Here is a 19,302-nt window from a genome sequence, read left to right on the forward strand (position 1 = left end):
AGCTCCTTGGGGGTTGAGGTGTCCCCACAGTGTTAAGACAAAGCTGGCACTCAGACCGTGGGGCACAATCCTCAGGGAGATGCCACCCAATGAAGAAGAAAGGTGGCCACACCTGAATGGTGAAAAGTGTCTGGCATGACAGGTCCAGGGCAGGTGAGGAAGCCAGAGGAGATGGGTATGAGTGAACAAGCAGAGGACAGGGCAGAGCCAGGAGACTCCGAATTCCTCTTCTCAGACGGGCTCAGTGGTGGGAACTCCAGACAAAGTGGAGTGGGGCTTGTGTCTTGGCTCATTCTGAACAATTCTCTCTCTTTTTATTTTCAAATGTGTTGCCCCAGGGGGATAATTTCTATAGATGCACAAGGCTTTGACACAGAGCTGTGTCTGGCTTACCTAGTGTTTCTTTCCCGGCGCCATCTGCATCATTTTGCATCACGATTTGGACGGGACTCTTAATGAACGCATGAGGCTGGATGTGAGAGGTGGCGTGGCTACCCTTTCTGTTGTCGCTGGCGAGGATGACATGGTACCTGCTTTTTAATAAATGCAGCTCAATTAGTGCCACACCGAGTCGGTGTCTGTCTGGTTGTTAAATGTTCACGCAGCAAACCTTATAGCTTTAAATGGAATTAGAGGTGTTTACAGCTTCGGTTATAGGCACCTTGTTCTTCCACATTAAACTTTATGGTGAGTGTCCTCCGTCAGCAAACAGGAGAAAAGCTCATTAGCCTCCGTCTGTGCGGAGGCTGCTCAGCTGCTGAAGGAGATGCAGATGCTTCCTCTTTGCAGGTTGCAGCCGCTGCAGATGGCTGGGTGGAAGTCATCCAGATGTTGCATGAGGATGAGAAACTTGGACTCCTGGGCTTAGGGTTGTCTTAGAGGATCCACCGGTAGCCTGGTCTTCCTGGGCACATGTCTGGGTTGTGTCTAAGCCTTTGAATTTCTTTCTCTTTAGTTTTCTAAATGGAACTGTCATCTATAAGATGTGGGACTTTTATCATTGCTATGATAAAGTGCGAAAGCTAAGAAGAGAAGGGACAGCCAATTGGACCTGCGCTTTTGACTCTCAGTCTTGTGGCCTTCCCACACATTTTCATTTTATTACTCATTTATTTTAGTTACTTCATCATGACATTTTCATACATGCATACACCACTGTAGTTCCCATAGACAATAACCCACACTCTGTAACCAAACTCTGGCTCCAGGAAACCATCCACTCCTTGTACTCTGCCTGCCTGGTACAGTTTTTTGTTTTTGTTTTTGTTTTTTCCTGAACTGTACTTGGTTCAGCTAAGGTCGAGGGCCCATCATCGTTTTAGCAAGATCTCCGCTGTTCCATTCCTTCCTCAGCCTAGGCAAGTTTCAAGTCTCCCCAGATTGTCCCAGTCACCCCAGAACCGTGGCCTCCACTTCAGGCTGCCATGTGGTCAGTTTGGCATTCATGCCCCATTCTTCCTTCTTCGCCTCCTCCTCCTCCTCCTCCTCCTCCTCCTCCTCCTCCTCCTCCTCCTCCTCCTCCTCCTCCTCCTCCTTTTCCTCCTCCTCCTCCTCCTCCTCTGCCTCTTCTCCTTCTCCTTCTTCCTCTTCTTCTTCCTCTTCTCCTTCAGGATTCCACTTCCTGTTCTTTTAGTAGTCTTCTTTGAAGGGAGCATCTCTGCTCTTATCTTTCATCTTCAACTTCTCTCCCAGTCTCCAAATTGACAAGTACCTTTCCCCAGGACAGGCTTCCACCCATGCTGTCAGCTCTGAGCAGCAGCTTCTAGAGTCATTGCTGAGAGTGTGGTCTAAGGATGGGGATAGGCTCTGCACTCTCATGCACAAAGGGAACTTTTCCTCTTGACAGTCAATTCTCTGATTATCTTTGAAACAACTCTTCCAGTTTTGCTTGGGACACCACTTACCTTCTTTCTTGGTGCTCATTCCCCTACCCAGCCATCCACAGAGGGATTTCTACACCTTGACCATCAGTTCCTTCTGTCTCATTCACACCCTTGTTTCTGACCATGCTTCAGCTACAGCCTAGTGACTTTGAGGACTATGCTCAGGGTGGTCCACCCTCCTGAGCTCTGTAACTGCCCACTGGCCTTTCACCCTCAGCATCTCTTTTGCTTCCTTAGGGTCCAGTTACTGCTTCCCTGCAATTCTGGTTAAGGGGTCTGCTACTGAGTAGGGCGAATCCAGCATCTCTGGAGATGTAAGAATTAATACTGACTTTTATTGGAAAGTGCTGAGTTGGACACCTGGTCTCGTCTCACTAAGCTAGTGCAATTCTATCCTGACCAGCAGACTAAGATGCTGAGATATGGAACACTCGGATGTCTATCCCCAGATGACAGAACTAGAGCCATGATATGTCCTGTATTTCTCCCTTGCATTGCCACTGCTCTTCCATCCTCTCCATTCATAGGCTTTCTGCTTCCCATCAGGTAGAATCAGCTCTCATAGGCCACCACACTTACCCTTGACCTGCCCTCCACCATATAACTTGTACTAATGCCAGAGGCTGGCCCTGAAGTGCAGCTTGGCTAAGTTATCTTCCATCTCACCTGAAATCCTACTTCTTGGCTCTTAGGTCACAGGGCAACCCCACAGAAAGGCAGACAAGATCCATCAATACAAATGGGACTGCTGTCCTGGCTATGGGCTGGTGTTCAGCAGCTGCCATTGCTGGAGTATGTAATGAGCTGAGCCCAGGACTCTGGACTTCCATGTGCCTTGTGGGGCTGTCAATTACATAGTTATGGCTTTGTGATTTTCACCATCTAGAATAGGAGCCTGAGGATCTGGATGTCCTGGCAAGGCCTTGTGCCACCCATTGTCACAGTTACAATTGCTAGTTTGGGTGACAGCATCACTAATATCCTAGTCTTGGTAGGTTCTTGAATGACTGGAGGCAGTGGAACAAGGAGAACTCAAGCCCTCAGGTGATTCAGGTTTGTCTACACCAAATGAGGACTGACAGTGATACCACAGATAGGGTATTCTAGGGATTTTTTAAATTTAAAAATTAAAAAAAAATTATTTAGTTTACATCCTGATGTTGTAGCCCCTCCCTTATTTCATTCCAGTTTCCCTCTCCCTCTTTCTTTCCCCCTCCCCTTCCCCTAGTCCCCAGAAATGGGGAGCCCTCCTCCCCCACCAACTGACCCCAGCCTATCAAAGTTTCATCAGGACTGGCTGCATCCTCTTCCTCTGTGACCTGGCAAGGCCACCTCACCAGGAAGAAATGATCGAGGAGCAAACAGCAGAGTCCATGTCAGAAACAGCCCCTCCTCCCCTTATTAAGGAGCCCCCACAAAGACTGAGCTGCCTGTCTGCTACATCTGAGAAGGGGACCTAGGTCCTCTGCATGCATAGTCCTTGGTTGGTACAACAGTCACGTCTTGACATGTCACTGGGGAACACCAAATGAAGAGACAAAGCCTGATCTTACTCTGGAGCTGGGACTTCAAGAGCATGGCAGGTTTACTTCTCTTCTAAGGTGCTGGCCTACCCCATCTGTAGCAGAAAAATAGCTTGGTGTAATATTCAGGTTTCCATCACAATGACAAAAACACAGGAACCAGTTATCCTACAGAGAGGGAAAGGTGTGTTTTTGTCTTAGATTCTGGAGTTTCCAATGCAAGATTCAGCTATCCTGTGGCTTCATGCCTCTGGCGAGGAATGCACATCATAGCAGGGGCTTACATCCTTATTTAGCCAGGAGACAGAGAGAATATGAGACCATTTCCCCTCCTGGGGACTAATGACTCCCTGCTGGGCCCACTGTCTACCAGTAGTGGCTTTGCCTCATAGTATCAGTACCCAGGATCCACCCACACGGGCTTTCAGAGGACTCATCCAAACCATAACATTTGGCAACATGGCCTCAGTATAGAATGTTTTAACTAAGCGTCCTTATTTCATGCCCCCTTTCACTTCCTGCCGTTTGACACATAAGATATTTACTTAAAGGGATACTGAGGTCACAGAGCCTCTGGTCATCAGGATCAGAAGTCAGGTCACCTCTGTATCTTGTCATGCTCCTTCACCCTCTCTTGTCCAGGCCTCCCCTCCAGCCCAAGGCTGTGGTAGTGCCCAGTCTCAACGAGAAGACAGAGTGACAGTATCCAGTGGCTGGTGGCCATTGGGCAGCCTCCCATTGACTTGAGTTGGAGTCAGCTCTGCAGTGGGCTGGGGTCAGCATGTACTATAAGCTCACTGCAAGACAGCTTTCAGTGGTGAAGGTCCAGCTCCGTGAGTCTCTCCCAAGCTCCTCCCAAGTTCACCCATCTTCAGTTAGTCATAGAGCAGTAGAACTGGTAGTCAAGACCAGTTCCTGGTAAGAGTGCTTGCTTTGTGCCATCTGTGGTCCTAGAGTTTCACAGCTGCCGTGAAAAGGAGATGATGTTGGCACTGCTTTGTGAGTGTAAGAAAGGGAGTGTAGAGTCTTCATAAGTGACTTTCCCAATGCCATTCCTCAAGCTGAAGAGCTGGTAAGCTGAGTTACCCAACACCAAAAATATGTTACTTTTCCAGTTATGGGCTAGTACCAAAGTGCCCAGGGAATTCGAAGGAAAAGTTCAGAACAAACATTTCTGGAGAGTGAGTGTCCAGCTGAGGGAGACCCCAGGAAGGGGCAAGGAGCAGCCCAGAGGGACTCATACATCCAATGGGGGAAAAAATGGCTTCCAGAGAGCAGAAGTGTCAGGCTCCTCTGTAGCTCCCTCTGGTGGACTGGAGTATAGAGTGAGAGCCGAGACTAGAGGCTGCCTACAAAATGATCTGGGCCATAGGGTTTTACCGGAGACCCCCAATATTGAGCAAGAAAAGACTGCTGCTGAATACTGATTTTCCTGGCTGTGACTCATGAGACTGCCTTCTTTGATGGGAAAAGAGGCCTTTTGGAAGGCGAGATAAATGTCTGCATGAAAAGGATGCTATGGTACGCTCACAGGGCCACAGAGCAAGGTAGTGGGGGTGGAGAGGTGCATTAGTGGATTCATAAGTGGATTCTTTAAAACCTCTATGTTCTAGAATCATCACATAATCATCCCCAGCTTCGTAGGTGGTTAATTTTAACTCTTTTTATATTTTTGAAGATTAGGACATAATTCAGTTTATTACTGTCTACATGCTATTCCAAGTATCTGCATTACTAATGCATAAACTCCTTCTGTCCATTGCCAGGATGTGAGCGGGTGGAGCAGATGTCGGGGAGCATATCCGTGTGTAAACAGGGGACTCCCAGCTTAGTGGACATGGCTGTGAAGATGCGTACTGTGTTCTTGTCCTTCTCATGGGGCCTAGCCCAGAACGCTCCTTGCCCGTGTCTCCCCCACCTCTGTGGACTCTGGGCAGCAGATACGCTATGTGATGTTAGCACCATCCCCTGCTGGCCCTTCTTTGGCTTGCAGACCTCCCTGGCATACGGCCCCCTCCCATCTCTTCTAAGCTTAATTCTATCGAACCCCCCCCTTTTTAAACATTCCCATACATTCTCTTCTTAATCTAACTTTAGTTCAAATATGCCTTTTAATTTATTCATGTTTTATTCTGTCTTCTCCCTTCCCTTCCCTCTCCGCTCTTTATTTGCAGCCATCACACGCTAAGGACTGACATACTGTGTGCAAACAGCTTTTTTTCTGGCTTAGTCACCAGACTTGGGATTAGAACCCTAGTAGGGCTCAATGTCTGGTATTACCTCTCCGTGAATGCTTTTGTTTGCAGCTGTCCTGGCATTTCTTACTCAGTAGCACGAACAGCTCTTTTAGTATGATGAGAACTGGGTCTCTCTCTGTATTTGAGAGGCTGCTTCACCTCTCTGATTCCCTGTGGAGATGCAAGCACAACTCCAGGGTGATGCCAGTCTTATAGGAACAGGGATGTGTGTAGGATACTTCGGGTAGGGACAAGAAGCTGGGCTGCTTCTTGTTGCAACCCAGAGTCAAGCTGCCCATGAGCCCAGGATGGAGAGTGGTCATGCTGAGAGAACTACTGGAGAGCCGAATCCCCCTATCAGCTCACCCTCATTGGAGCTGGAGAGAAAATTCCCTGCTCCAGTTCTACATCTTGAGAACACACAAAGTGCTGTGCCAGGCACAGAGGATACTCTGACAAGCTCAGCCCCTGCTGACCTTCCCGGACCCAGGACAATGACCCCAGGTCCTTGCATTTCTTCCCTAGCTTGCTGTCCTCCCTTTGGGATAGGGTTATGAAACTCAGCTTTCTTCTCTGCTGGAAAAGCAAGCTCTCTGGAGACAGGTCCCTGTCTGCTTTGTCGTCACATGACCCTACTGACAGACACAGGGTGTGTCCTCTCAGTCCTTAGAAACTCAAGAACCCATGCAAAAGGAATGTGAATGCTCTTTGGAGTGAAAACTTGAGGAGAGAGACGGGAGGAGGTCTTTTTTCCTCCCTGTAGATTCTGTTTCTCTCTGAAGCCATCATCTAAGCCTTCTGCCCAAACCGCAGTGACCAGGGCTTCCATACTCAGCAGAAAGACACTGCTATATTTAGTCTATTGGCAAACTCACTGCCAGTTTCCATGAGAGAGCAGCCTGGAATAACACATTTGCCTTGGGGTGGCAACAGGCTGCGTGGGCTTGTAGGCCCCATTTGCCACCCTCAGACTTGTGTCTGGGATAGAAATCTTGGGTGTATGCACTCTGAGTTCCTCTTCTGTGAAGCAAGAAGGAGGTGGTAGATTCTTTCCTGTGAAACACAAGACCTCTAGGTCACAAGGATGGTCAGGGCCAACCCCATAGACTCAGAACTTCCCAACAGCATTGGAAACATCTGTCAAAAAACCAAGGACCATTCATGGATATGATCTAGAACCCCTGCTCAGATATAGCCCATGGCAGCTCAGTATCCAAGTGGGTTCCCTAGTAAGGTGAACAGGGACTGTCTCTGACCTGAACTCAGTGGCTGGCTCTTTGACTGCCTCCCTTGGATGGGGAGCAGCCTTGCCAAGCCACAGAGGAGGACAATGCAGCCAGTTCAGATGAGACCAGATAAGCTAGGGTCAGATGGAAGGGGAGGAGGACCTCCCCTATCGGTGGACTTGGAGAGGGGCATAGGAGGAGATTAGGGAGGTTGGGATTGGGAGAGGAGAAGATAGGGGTCTACAGCTAGGATACAAAGTAAATAAATTGTAATTAATATAAAAAATAAAAATTTAATTAAAAATTCAAAACAGAAAAAAAAGAAACTACAGTTAGACTCTTAGGTCTGGAGGAAATGTCCACACTTCTTAAGATATATAGTTTTGGAATCTACTTACAAACCAATGTGTACTTCTTGGGTTTGTTTCATAAGTTGGCCAGGGAGCAGGGTGCTGCTGTTCAGCAGTACAGCCCTTGTCTGGCATGCGCGAAGCCCTGGGTGCCATCCTCAGCTGCTGCCAATAATTGTTTAAAATTTGGAAGTAAAGTAGTGTATTTTCTTGGGTGAAATAACCAGTCTGGAAGAAGACAGGAGTTACCTTGGTATTCTAATAGATAATAATGCTTAAAGCACCTATTTACTTAACTCAGTTATTGGAGGCATGGAGAGCTGAGATGCTTGAGTGAGACCTTTAAAAAGCTGTGGCATCTAGCGTTTCTGGTAAAACTTTCCATTTACCAGAACTATTTACCATTTACCAGCAACTACATTTGTAGGACATAGCTGGAGATCTAGATTTGCTTAGAGCCTCAGGATTACAGGGACACTGATGGGCATGGAAGAGCTGCTGTGCCTCAGGCTGGTGACCAAGAGTCTGCCAGGGCCTGGCGTGCCAGCCTCTGAATGTCCTTGGAGCCAGCAATCCTGCCCTCTGATCTCCCTCCCAGGAACCATTGCTTTGAATCCCCCACAAACTGCATCCCAACAGATGCCGCTCCGTCTTCCATGCTTTAGTGGAAGGAATGCTGAAAGCACAAGGACTTAGGCTGGGGATAGAGTAGAAAGGGACACAAAGAACTGTTGGAGCTTTAAAGGGGAGAGCAGGGGAGCCAGCCCTGGTATCTTCTAGCATTCAGCCACCCTCTTGCGGTGTCTAGTTTCCCAACCTGTGTCTTGTCTTTTTCCTCTCAGGGAATAGAGAGGAGGGGTTCCGCATGGGCTCGTGATAATCCTCACACAACAGGCACAACCCACAGCTTTTTCATTGCTAGGTTCGCAGTGGTCTGCTCTGGTCTCTCCCTGCTCCCACAAGCCATACCCCTTCTCCTCCCCATTGGTGGCCAACATGGACACTCAGATTTTTCTGCCTGCACTGTTCTGACTATGGTGGCATCCTTGGGGATGACTGAGAGGATCAGTCAGTGTTGAACAACATGTGCCTGTTTGGGGACAGGCATCAACAGGTGCTGAGTCCATGGATTTGGGGTGTCAGGGGCTTCTCCTTTCTTCCCTCCTGCTCCACATATCTGATCAGCTACCTTGGGCATCTGGTGGGGGCTGCTGGGTGGGAGTCTCCCTGGCAGGCCTCTACTCAAGCGACACTAATTGTGCCAGAGAGAACAGCTCACTAGAGTGGAAAATAGTCCTCATATATCTAGCTGAAGACGATAATGACCTTTTAAATAACAGAAGCAATTTTATTTCAATACCTCAATTACTCTGAACTCTCAAATGTCAAAGTGCTCGGCACTTTCAAAATAGCTTAATATAGACATTTATAGCACTTAGACGCAGCTAGTTTCTTATCTAACCTAATTATGTGTTGTACAGGAAATGGCGCAGCTGACCGTCTGTGTTATTTTTCACAGCTGTCCTCTAGCACAGCTCTTAGCTCAGCTTAGCCTCCGTTCATAGGGATGTCTCCCCCAGGGCAGGCAGCTGTTGCCTGAGAGTGACGCTGGCAGAGCCCTTGGAGGGAGGGCTGACTCCAGATAGCTCAGGGAGGAGCCTGGGAGTGGGCCTCCCAATTTGTTAAGACCCACTGCCATGTGCCCTGTCTCAAGGAACCCACATGTATGGGGTGTAAGGACCCCGAGACAGAAGGAAAAGCTAAAAATTCAGAAATTTCTCATTGCAATCTGGATAGATGTCTTTGGCAAGACAAGCTATTTGCAAGTATTTTCTCTGCTATACTGGCTTGGGAGAATGTGCTCAGGGCTTCTTCTGGGGTATCTTCTCTCTATATAAAATTCAGTATCTTCCTTAGGACCCTGGTGAGGACAGAGCATTTCAGAAGGTCACCAGGGGCCCAGGAACACGTGGCTGCATAGACAAGGCTGTCCTTTCCATCTGTCTTTGTGAGGTTAGAAAGCAATTGACTTCATCCAGCCTGTGGTTTCACAGACAATTGAAGCTTAAAGGAAGTTTGTGTCAAAAGTGAGAAAATGAGTGACAATGAAGACACATCTAGAAGGGGAGAGAGGAAAGGAGAGCCAAGGCATTATTCTCCTCTCAGATCCTGTATGGAGATTGCACCCGCTCTCATAGCTGTTATTGTTTCCTAGGCTCTGTGCTAGGAGCTTCAGAAAGTTATCTCATTTAACTATCAGAGCAACCCGGAGGTCATACTTGTTATTTCTATGCCGTAAAATGATACACCAGAAGGACAGCTGAGGCAGAAAGCATGAAGCCTCCTGGCAGGGGCCCTGGGTGCAGGAGAAGGGGTTGTCTGGAGAGAGAAGGAGAAATCCCTGCTTGAGTGGAGGAGGGACGTGACACCCGTGGTCAGTGAGGACCACCCTCACCACCACGGAGCCTGCCTGCTACAGCACTGAGCTCTCCTGTTCTTCTCTGATATGAAAGTTCTGGCTCTTTATTCATTTATTTTTATCATCAGCCAAAAGCCTCGTAACCACTTTGTTTGGGAGACAGCCATTCTTTTTTTTATTTTATTTTATTGTATTAATTTATTCTCTCATATATTACACCCTGGTCCCAGTTTGCCCTCCCTCCATCTTCTCTCAGTACCCTCTCCTCTTCCCCTTCCCCACCCACTCCTCCTCTCTTTCTCTTCAGAAGGGCAGGCCTCCCAGGGATCTCTACCAAACATGGCATAGCAAGTTGCAATAAGACTAAGCACTTCCCATCATATCAAGGTTGAAAGAGGGAACCAAGTAGGATGACAAGGGTCCCCAAAGTGGGCAAAAGAGGGACAGCCATTCTTGATGCAGTGCTGAGGCTCTGGAATCTAGGTGAATTTTGGATTTCCCTCTACTCGTGGTCTGTGACTTCCGCAGGAGGCATGGTGGGCTTGTGACTCAGCCAGTTCGGTCACTGTCTAGTCCTGTGTTAGTCCTGTGGGCTAACCTTAAGCAAGGCCTGTCCTTCTCTGCGTGTGCTTCTCCATGTGTGAAGTGACAAAGCTAGAGGTTTGGCGTGACCCACAACAGCCACAGATTTTGAGGAGCTGTGTGTCAGGCATCTGTGCCTGGACTCGGCCCTTTCTCTTTAGTCTCTCAGCTTGGCATAGACTATCTACTCAATGGACCCTGTGCAAGACAGGTGAGCATATGACTGAATGGCTTACCAAGTGCTTCAGTGGGTGGTAACATCATCACTGTGTCAATGAGGACCTCTCAGTGGCTAATGCTGTGCAGATCTCAGGCTGCAAAGCATCACTTTATGGCACGGGTGGGGTGGCTCATTGCCCTTTCCTGTCACTGTGTACTTGGGAAAGCTACTGGGATGCATTCCTGGCAAAAGGCAGCAAAGAGTCTTAGACAAGGGGTGTCACAAAGTACAATAATTTGGGGGCCATCAGATCTCAGCTCAAGGCAAACACAAGTGTTCTCCGAACCTCCAGGAACTTGGGGGTAGGAGGTAATTTGTAGTATCCTGCTGTTTACTATGGAGGTTAATAAAGTGCTTCAGGCAACATTTCATAAGAGAGAAATTGAAAATAATGCATGCACACACACACACACACACACATGCGCACACACACACACATACACACACACAAACATGCAGATGAGTACACACACCCCTGCACAAACACACCGCTACCTTGGTCTGACATGTGATATATCCAAGAACTTACTGACAGAAAGCTGATCTGGGTTCAGAGAGATTTGATTTTTATGCTAAGCAATTTTCATCTGGAGCGTCTCCCTCCCCAAATGTGCCCTGCCTTGCTGCATTCTAATATGGGTAAATCTAATCTCTGAGTTCTTTGCAGTCACCACGACTGGGTTCTCCACACTGGTTCCTGCTGCTGACTTGGTACAGGCAGTAATTGTCCCTTCCAGGGACTGAGCTTCTCATCTGGAGCATAAAGAAACAAAAGATAGGGCCAGTGTAGATCAGGAGGCTGTGGCCCTCGAAAGATTGCCAGAAGAACCTGGAAGTCTCTGTAGTTTGATGGCACCAAGATCTCATGGGCCCTTTCTGAGTTTCCGCCATTAAATGCCAGTCTTCTCTATACAGGCAATTCATTTGTCACCGATAGAGTCCTGATAGCCATCTCCCCGTCCAGGCAAAAACTTCATTTACAAATACACAAGATGCCTGATTAAAACAGAATCTCCCAAGTATGAGAAATTCTTGATTGCTATGTGTTCGTCTCAGGTAAAACCAGGACTGTCCAGATGCAGGGAAGGGGTTGGCCTAAGCCTTTGGGGGAAGCCAGCTCCCAGGACTCATGTGCCCACCATCATGCTGACCTCCTGCTTTTACAGTGAGCCCTGCTCTCCTAGCACTATAGTTAGAATGAGTCCAACTGCACAGCTTGCCTTTGCTCATTCCTCCCAGAATGTAGCAGACTCAATGATGCAATGATGCCCAGGGTATGCATTCTCTAACAAATTGCTGGGAAGGTGACCAGAGACGACCCTTCCCTGGAGAACAGAGGCTCTTGGTGGGATGGGTAGGAGCCTTGCAATCACTGTGGTGAGGGCCACTGGTCTATAGCTGGTGTCATAGTTTTAGGAAGTTCTGATGCAAAGTGGCTAAGCTGTGCGAGAGCCAACATGGCTGCTGTTCCATAGCTGAGCAGATTACAGTTAGTGAAATGTGGGGTCCCTGACCTCAGAGGCTTTGGAACCATAAGCCAGCTGGCTAGCTGGGTGGCAGAGGTGACTGTCTCTTCCACCCATCCTATCATGTTTTCTCATTATTTGAAGGGGAGGCCTCTGTGCCCAGTGCCAGGAACCAAGAGAGCCTGGCTTACATCCCAGAGTGCTTCTGGGAGCAGCAATGTCCAGTGTGCAGTGCTGCAGCTGCCTGAGAGGCAACGTGGGGAGTCAGCCTACTTGCTTTCCTCACCCCGTTGCCTCCTGCCTCCTGTGCCTCTCCTCAGCACTGTCCCAGAGCTCCATCCCTGGAACTACAGCACAGGGCCTGGCTCAGCAAGACACACTAGTAAGTGAAAGGACACGTGATAAAGTGAAAGCTTGCACCATGCCATGGACGTCAGCCTGGGTTGGCTCCATCCCCTAGCATTTCATTATATTTATGATAAATAATATATCATATAATATGCCTTACTCTATATTCTATCATTTTATTATACACTGAGAACTATTTCAATCTCATGACAAGTCCCAAGACAGACCCCAGGGTCCTGTTTTACAGATACAGAAACAAGCTGAAGTTGGCAGGAAGTAGAGACTAGGAATAAATGATCCCAGTTTCTGTCACCCACTTGCTTAATAGACCTACCTTTCTATCTCAGGCTCAAGTACCACCCTTGCCTAAAGGTTTGTTTTGGACCCTGCCCAAGCCCTTGCACGGCACCAGGAATCTGTGTGGTCCTCTCTCCTTGTCCCCGGCAGCTGATGTTTCTGCCCTGCCAGAAACATCTGTCCCGCAGTTGTGGATGTGATGCCAAATCAGCTCCCTCTCATCCATTCCTAGGCCTCTTCCCTGTCTTCCCTCCATCAGGCCAAGGCCCCTAGCACCATCTGGCTTAATGACTGAGTTCCAGAGGCCAGCAGAGCCTCCAGCCAAAGCTGTTGTAAATGCCTGGTCTCAGCCTCTACTGGATCAGGGATTCTCTGCCTATTCCCAGCTCTGCTGTGCTATTTGTAGCCCCGACCTTAACCCAGCAGGCTCTGCTGCTGAAGCCTCAAGGGCCTGCAGTGCAAACAGTTCATCTTCCACAGTTCAGGGACACGTGTGTCCTCTTCTGGGCGAGTACAAAGCAGTAACATGCACACAAGACCCCATTGTCATGTGTCACCAAACACGGCAGTGGCCAGTTTGTCCATCCTGTTCCATTCTCCTCCACAGTGCTCTCTCCACCTGCAGCCTGTCCCTGACCTTACGGTACCTCCATCAGCTCCTGGATGCCTCAGCATCCATCCTCCCCTGGCCACATCCTAGTCCTGCACGTGACACTCCCACAGGTCTCCTCCAACACACATGGCAGGACCTGCTGACGGCAGGTCACTATTGTCACTATTGGGGCCACAACTCTGGACCAGCTGCTACCATGGTCCACCCACTTGCCTCATAATCATTGCCTAGCTGACTCTTGGGGGGTCTGCTCCCTGGGGAATATGGCCATCTTAGCCCTTCACTCTCACTCATGCTGCCTTTCACTAACCCCCATCCCCTGGATCAGAGTACCAGCTTCTGCTTTGGTCCATTGGTTCTTCCTTCCTGCAGTCCAACATGCCTGGGGCCTTTGCAAGGGACTAATAGATTATAACTGATATAGTTTTAAGACTATAACAAGGTGCAGACACATAGTGGGAAGGCCACAGAAGAATGCAGGACACAGGAAAAAGAGCCATCTCTAAGCCAAACAGAGAGGCCCAGAAGGAACTGGGCCTGTTTCTACCTTGGTCTTTGGCTTCCAACCCCAAGAATTATGAAATAAATTTCTGACAGTTCAGCCACCCAGTGTGTGGTACTCTTATAGAGTCCTGAGCAAACAGGAAGCCAGAATGTCATCTGTGCCTACCCTGTGGTATCAGATATCTTTTCTTCTCTCATTCACCTCAATTCCCATTTGTTTGCATTCAGAGCTCAGCTCTTAGATTCTAGCATGAAGACCCAAACTTGTCTCCTCATTTTCCTCTTGGAGTGTAGACTCAGCAAGAGGCTGTAAAGCCCAGGACCATTTGATATTGGGCAAATGAAAGGAAAAAGAAAAAAAAAAAAAAAAAAAAAAAAACCTCTTATGGAATGAGTGAACTGAAGGCAGACTTTTGACAAGCAGGCCTTTCCGCCCTGAATAAATGCTATAGATTGTGTTTTGAAAAATGACAGCCGGTCCAGCCCTGATATTTATGGCATGCTTCTTGGCCTTCCTGGGGAGCAGTGCTCTCTGCTATCATATTTATAGCCCTCCAGCGCAGTCCGAGCCGGACAAGAGGTTGCAAATGGACTGTCTGCTAATAGTAAATGCAGATGATGTGGGAGGTGGCATGATCCTTGACCCCAAAGGTCAGACAAGAGCCCTTCCCTTGCAGGGAGGGGTGTCCTGGACCCAAGAACTGGCTCCTCCCTCAGCTTCTTCGCTAAGCCTAGAAGTTCTCAGACAAATCAGGATGCTCTAACTATGATCTTTTTCTTATGCCCTTTTGACTTGACCACATACTGTTTCTCCTTCCTTCGTATTTATCTTTAAGTCAACTCACTAGTCCTTTAGAGTGAAGTGATCCAGGGGCATCAGACACCAAGCTCATTTTCCTACCACCCCTAGGCCTGGGTTGAGCAGAATGAGGACAGAGCCTCCAGAGCCTTGTCAGGCTTGGAGAAACACGAGGAAGCATCACATCCCTACTTGGACACTAGAGGGTAAATTTCAGGGGACTGGAGCTGAGGGGTTACATAATCTGCAGCTACCTGAGTTTCATTCTATGAATGAAACTCAAGATGAGAAACACCTAAAAATCAACATGACGGATGGGGACATTTGATCTCCAGGTAGCAATGAACAGTGGGACAAGTGGACCAAGGCAGGACCTGGCTGGGAACCACCACCTGCTTTTATTGTAAATTTGGGATGTGAGAAACCCCAGGCCTGGTGTATGGCCCTACCTGATTCTCCTGTGTCTGTGCTAGGTTGACCGTCAAGTAGGCGAGCAGGCTGCTCAGCAATACCGCCCACTCTGTGTGGCCTTGCTGACTTGTAAGAATTCAGATGAAACTGGGCAAGGTGACGGTCAAGCAGCCTTCCATTTGGAAAACGATATTTTAATAAAATAAAGATAACAGAGTGGTTTTCATGAGCCAATACCCAACCCCTTTGCTTTTCCAGTGCAATGAGCTTTGGTAAGATGAGTCACGTGTACATTTTTTTTTGGGTGGCTTGTCATCAGCCGGTCAGTTTCCAGCAGCAGTGTCTCCCAGGATCCTTTATACAGAAGTCTTGTGAAGCACAGAGATGTTTGGGGTACACACAGCAAATTAGCAGGGACTCCTTGAGAACTGTGGGGAAGGGAGCCCCCAAAAGCCTGCTCTGGCTATGCATCCTTTAATGCCTGTGGCCTGTTGCTGTCCACCCCAGGGCACTCAGCTTTGATGCCGGTACCTCTAGCACTTGCTTCCTCCTACGCTTCAGCTGACCAGCAGAAGATTCTCCCCTTCTCGTCGCCAACCAAGAGCTTGGTCTGGTTCCTTGAGAAGAAAAAGAAAAGATAAGAGCATTGGAGGCTCTGGCAGGAAACCCAAATATCCCTGCCAGCATTCGGGAAATCAGTGCAACTGTCCATGTCCTGTCCCCTATGAAGCGGAGGGAAGGAGGGAGTGCAAGAGATGAACTCTGTGTGGACCTGAGGGTGGGGAGGGGGGTTTTCACGGTGACTACTGCAGGTCCTGAATCACTGGGTGCTGAGGAGTTGGCTGAGGCCCTCCTCCATCTCTCCCGATGCTCTGGGAGAGCATCTCTCCAGGAGGGCTGCAGCCACAGCCCAGGCCCAGCAATTGGCATGTGCTCCAGGAAAGAGCTCAGGTTGCCTCCCGCCCCACCCCCATGCCATCCCACATAGGCCAGCCTGGCATCCAGAACACTGTGCACTTCCTACACCAGGGTCTTCAGAGGGCTACTGTAGGCCAGTGAGAGGGGTAAGAAGAGTAAAAAGTCAGCTGCTCTTGCAACTGCAGCTCCCTAGAAGGCTTAACTGGGCCACCATGACAACTATAATAATAAGAACCCAGTGTCATCTTTGAGACTACTTTGCATTGACTAAATGACTTCAAAGAGCGTTTTCTGTTCATGAATGATGTCATCATCAGCACATTACTATCACTGGCGGGACCCTCCCATTTTCGTTTCTTCATGAATCTATGAATATTCATGAGATAGAGAGCAAGAGCTTATGGGGATTAAGAACAAGACTAGGTCTGCCTGGGTCCCCTTAGCATTGCAACTTTCCTGGGTCTGATCATCTGAACGCAGCTGGAAACGCTGGGACTTAGCTAAATCGGCTGTAGTGCCCTCTGCTGGAGTCCTGGAGGAAGCGGGCTGCTCTTACCTCGTTACAGCCAAAGCTGTCACGGCAGGGCTCGCCTTGCTGGGCTTGCCACTCAAAGCAACACTGACGTCCAGCTCTCGGCTCAAGGCAAGGTTCTTGGCCCACTTGTGACCTGCGGAAAGCATGAGAGCGAAAAGTGAGAGCACCCAGTGGCTTCAGCACCAGCCTGGGTGCTCCCATACATAGGACCACACAGATACAAACATTTATATTTGTGGTCAGCAACTTGTTAAATTGAGGGGGAAAATATATTTAATCTTGGCCTGTGCTGTTGCAAAAAGGGCCGTCCCAATTTAATTTGCAGGCTGTGATAGTTACATGTGCTGACGTGCCGCGGTATCCATTGTGTACCAAATTGGATTTGTGTATTATTGCTTTCTAAATTGCATGCCTAGTTCAGCAAAATTGTTCATCAGTGTTTACTGGCTTTATGCTTAATAAGATGCCCCACAATACCTTGCTGCCAGGGTGTAATGCAGGCTGTAATTGCCTAGTAAAAATAAATTACATAAAGTCTGCATTATCAACTTAGCTAAATCCTCTCACGCCCAACCAATAATTAAATGCTGAGAGAATTTTCTCAAAAAAATATAACTCAATGATTGTTACCTCACTCATTCTAATGACTGCGTTTGGAGACAGACAGTAATTCCTTCAATGTGAAGGGTGAGATGGAGAGACAGAAAGTGGCCGTGTCCCTGCGAGACAACTGCTTCGTTGTCTGGGAACCTGAGTGCTCTTGTACACCCCAATGGCGTTGAGGTGGCCACCTACGGGTGCAGAAGCTCCAGTGCACCAGGGAACTCTTGAGGATATGAGGAGAGAACAGTGTGGCTCACAGATGCAGACAGGCACTTGGAAATCCTAGCACAGCTCCAAACATCACGCTTTTCCTGGGTCCGAACCTAGGGGCTGCTTTCTGAAGCAAGCCATGCGCCAGTGGGCCAGTTCTCACCACAAATGATGAATAAATGAGTTCCAGGCAGAAATTAGATTACAACCGCCTGCAATGCATATCCTCAGTATGTTTACAGACCTCCTTCCTTGCCCCTTAAGACATGGGAGCGGGTGTAATAACACACCCACCAATAGGACACATATGCAAATATTCATGTGTCATGCCTAATTCTGATCCCTTTCCAACAAAACAGCTTTGAGCAGCACGACTAGGGCATCATGCTTCTTCTTAGAGCCCTCCGGTGGCTTATGTTCACAAACCTGCTCTCAGATTCATTGACTTTAAGAGAGGCTCGATCCCATTTTTTTTTTAACTATTTATGTACTACCTTTTCATTTCATCCTAATGGTAACCCTGCTCCTGACTGTCAGTTCTGCAGGGCCGTAGTAACCTCAGGTCAGGACAGACAGCAGGAGACGGGTGTGGATCCTGGGACTCCCTGTCAGTCAGAAAGCATCTTGTAATTTCCCTAATGTCATCAACGCTGTGTTCCAAGAGAAGAATTTTTGGGGAGTCTGAGGAATGAATTCCGTGGAGTGGATTCTTGTCTGTTATTTCTCACAGAAGTATTCTCATGAAGCAGAAAAGAAACAGGGCCACACTAGCTGTGGGGGTGGAGTTGGGTCTACAGACCACGTGGCCACTACTGCTGGTGTCAAACAGAAGCTGGGGGTCCATTGCCCTGCACTGGGATCTGTAAGTCAGGGGCTGAGTTCATCCCTTTGGATATGAAGTTGATCCTGAGACCATCATGACACTTAGTGTTGTGTATGTGTTAGCCAAGGGAAAAGGGTCCCTGAGCTGGATCCTCCCAGGGGACAGAACCGGGGGTGGGAGTGAGGGTGTGGCTGCTGCTCTCTGTGGAACTCTGCAGTGCACAGTCCTGAACTCCTTCACACTGAGATGGACTGACTCCTCGTGGCCTCCAAGCACTCCGAGGCACCAGGACACCGGGCTGAACACTGTTCTTGGCTTGTGGTGCTTAGGCTCCGACTCAACCCAGATTATTGATAAATTCCTGGAAGTGCTGAAGGCAGGGATTCTCCGTATAAACTGAATGCAGGACACAGTAGAGCCTCAGCAGACAAAACATGCAAAAGAGGTAAGCTAATTGTTAATGGCCACTACATGCCCAAAGCATCCCTCTGGGGTTGCTTTTTTGTTTGTAGCACCATGTTTGTAGCAGAGAGGCTGGGGAGAGTGGTCATGTGATTGTACTTGCAGGATCACTGTAGCTGCTGCCGTGGCAGGAGCAAACATGGTGGCAAGCTTTGGTTAGCTGAGTTACTGAGTCTCTGTGCCTTGGTTTCCTCATCTCTAAGATGGGCACCTTAGTAAACTTTCCTGTTCCGGATTGCAGTGAGAATGGAGGGATGCACGAGAAGGGTTTCGGCCAAGTGTCTCCTGCTCTCAGACATCTTAGCCCTGTGACAGCCTGGTTGTGGAGATGGCAGGAGGATTTTGCACTTTGCTCTCACCGGCCACAGGAGAAGAGGGCTTTGCCATGGTACGGTGGTCTTATTGGGTTTGTGCCTATCACCTGGGAATGTATGTGACAGTCCAGCCCAGGCACTCTGAGCTTTTTCAGTGGGTTGGGATGAGTCTCAGGGTGGGGGAGTACCTTTAGAGTAAGCCCCTCACTGAGTGGCATAATGAGGGATAATATCTGAGGAATTCTAGATCTCCCTCCTCCTCCCTGGGGGAGCATCCCCTCTCTTCTGCTGGCTGCCCAGGTAATTAGCCAGCTGTATTCAGGTCCTGGGTTGTGGGAGGACCATCGGAGAGCACCAAAGGAGAACATGAAGGCATCTATACCTCCTAAAGCCCTGGGTCCCTGACACCCACTGAATTCTACTTGTCTAATGAACACTACAGAGCCCAGTGAAGGACTCTACAGAACTGCTTCCTAGGGTACCCGATACTTGCAGGACACAAACTATATTGTGATGGTCCCTGTCATGGTCTGGAGTTGGCTTATTTATAATGCCCTGA

The 19,302-nt window shown here is 48.6% G+C and overlaps 1 protein-coding gene across 2 annotated transcripts in view; it reads right to left on the reverse strand.

The window, feature by feature from the left end:
• Window positions 1-15,056: 15,056 nt before the first annotated feature.
• Wdfy4 (WDFY family member 4) overlaps window positions 15,057-19,302 on the reverse strand; it is a 228,805-nt gene continuing 224,559 nt past the window's right edge. For both annotated transcript variants that reach the window (XM_021643461.2, XM_021643458.2), the window contains exons 61-62: window positions 16,353-16,464; window positions 15,057-15,495 (exon numbers count right to left, since the gene is read on the reverse strand). In XM_021643461.2, coding sequence (XP_021499136.2) covers window positions 15,429-15,495; window positions 16,353-16,464 — 179 coding nt within the window. In that variant the 3' untranslated portion in view covers window positions 15,057-15,428. The remainder of the gene's footprint in view (window positions 15,496-16,352; window positions 16,465-19,302) is intronic.

Source organism: Meriones unguiculatus, chromosome 9 (assembly GCF_030254825.1).
Source record: "Meriones unguiculatus strain TT.TT164.6M chromosome 9, Bangor_MerUng_6.1, whole genome shotgun sequence".
Lineage (NCBI taxonomy): Eukaryota > Metazoa > Chordata > Mammalia > Rodentia > Muridae > Meriones > Meriones unguiculatus.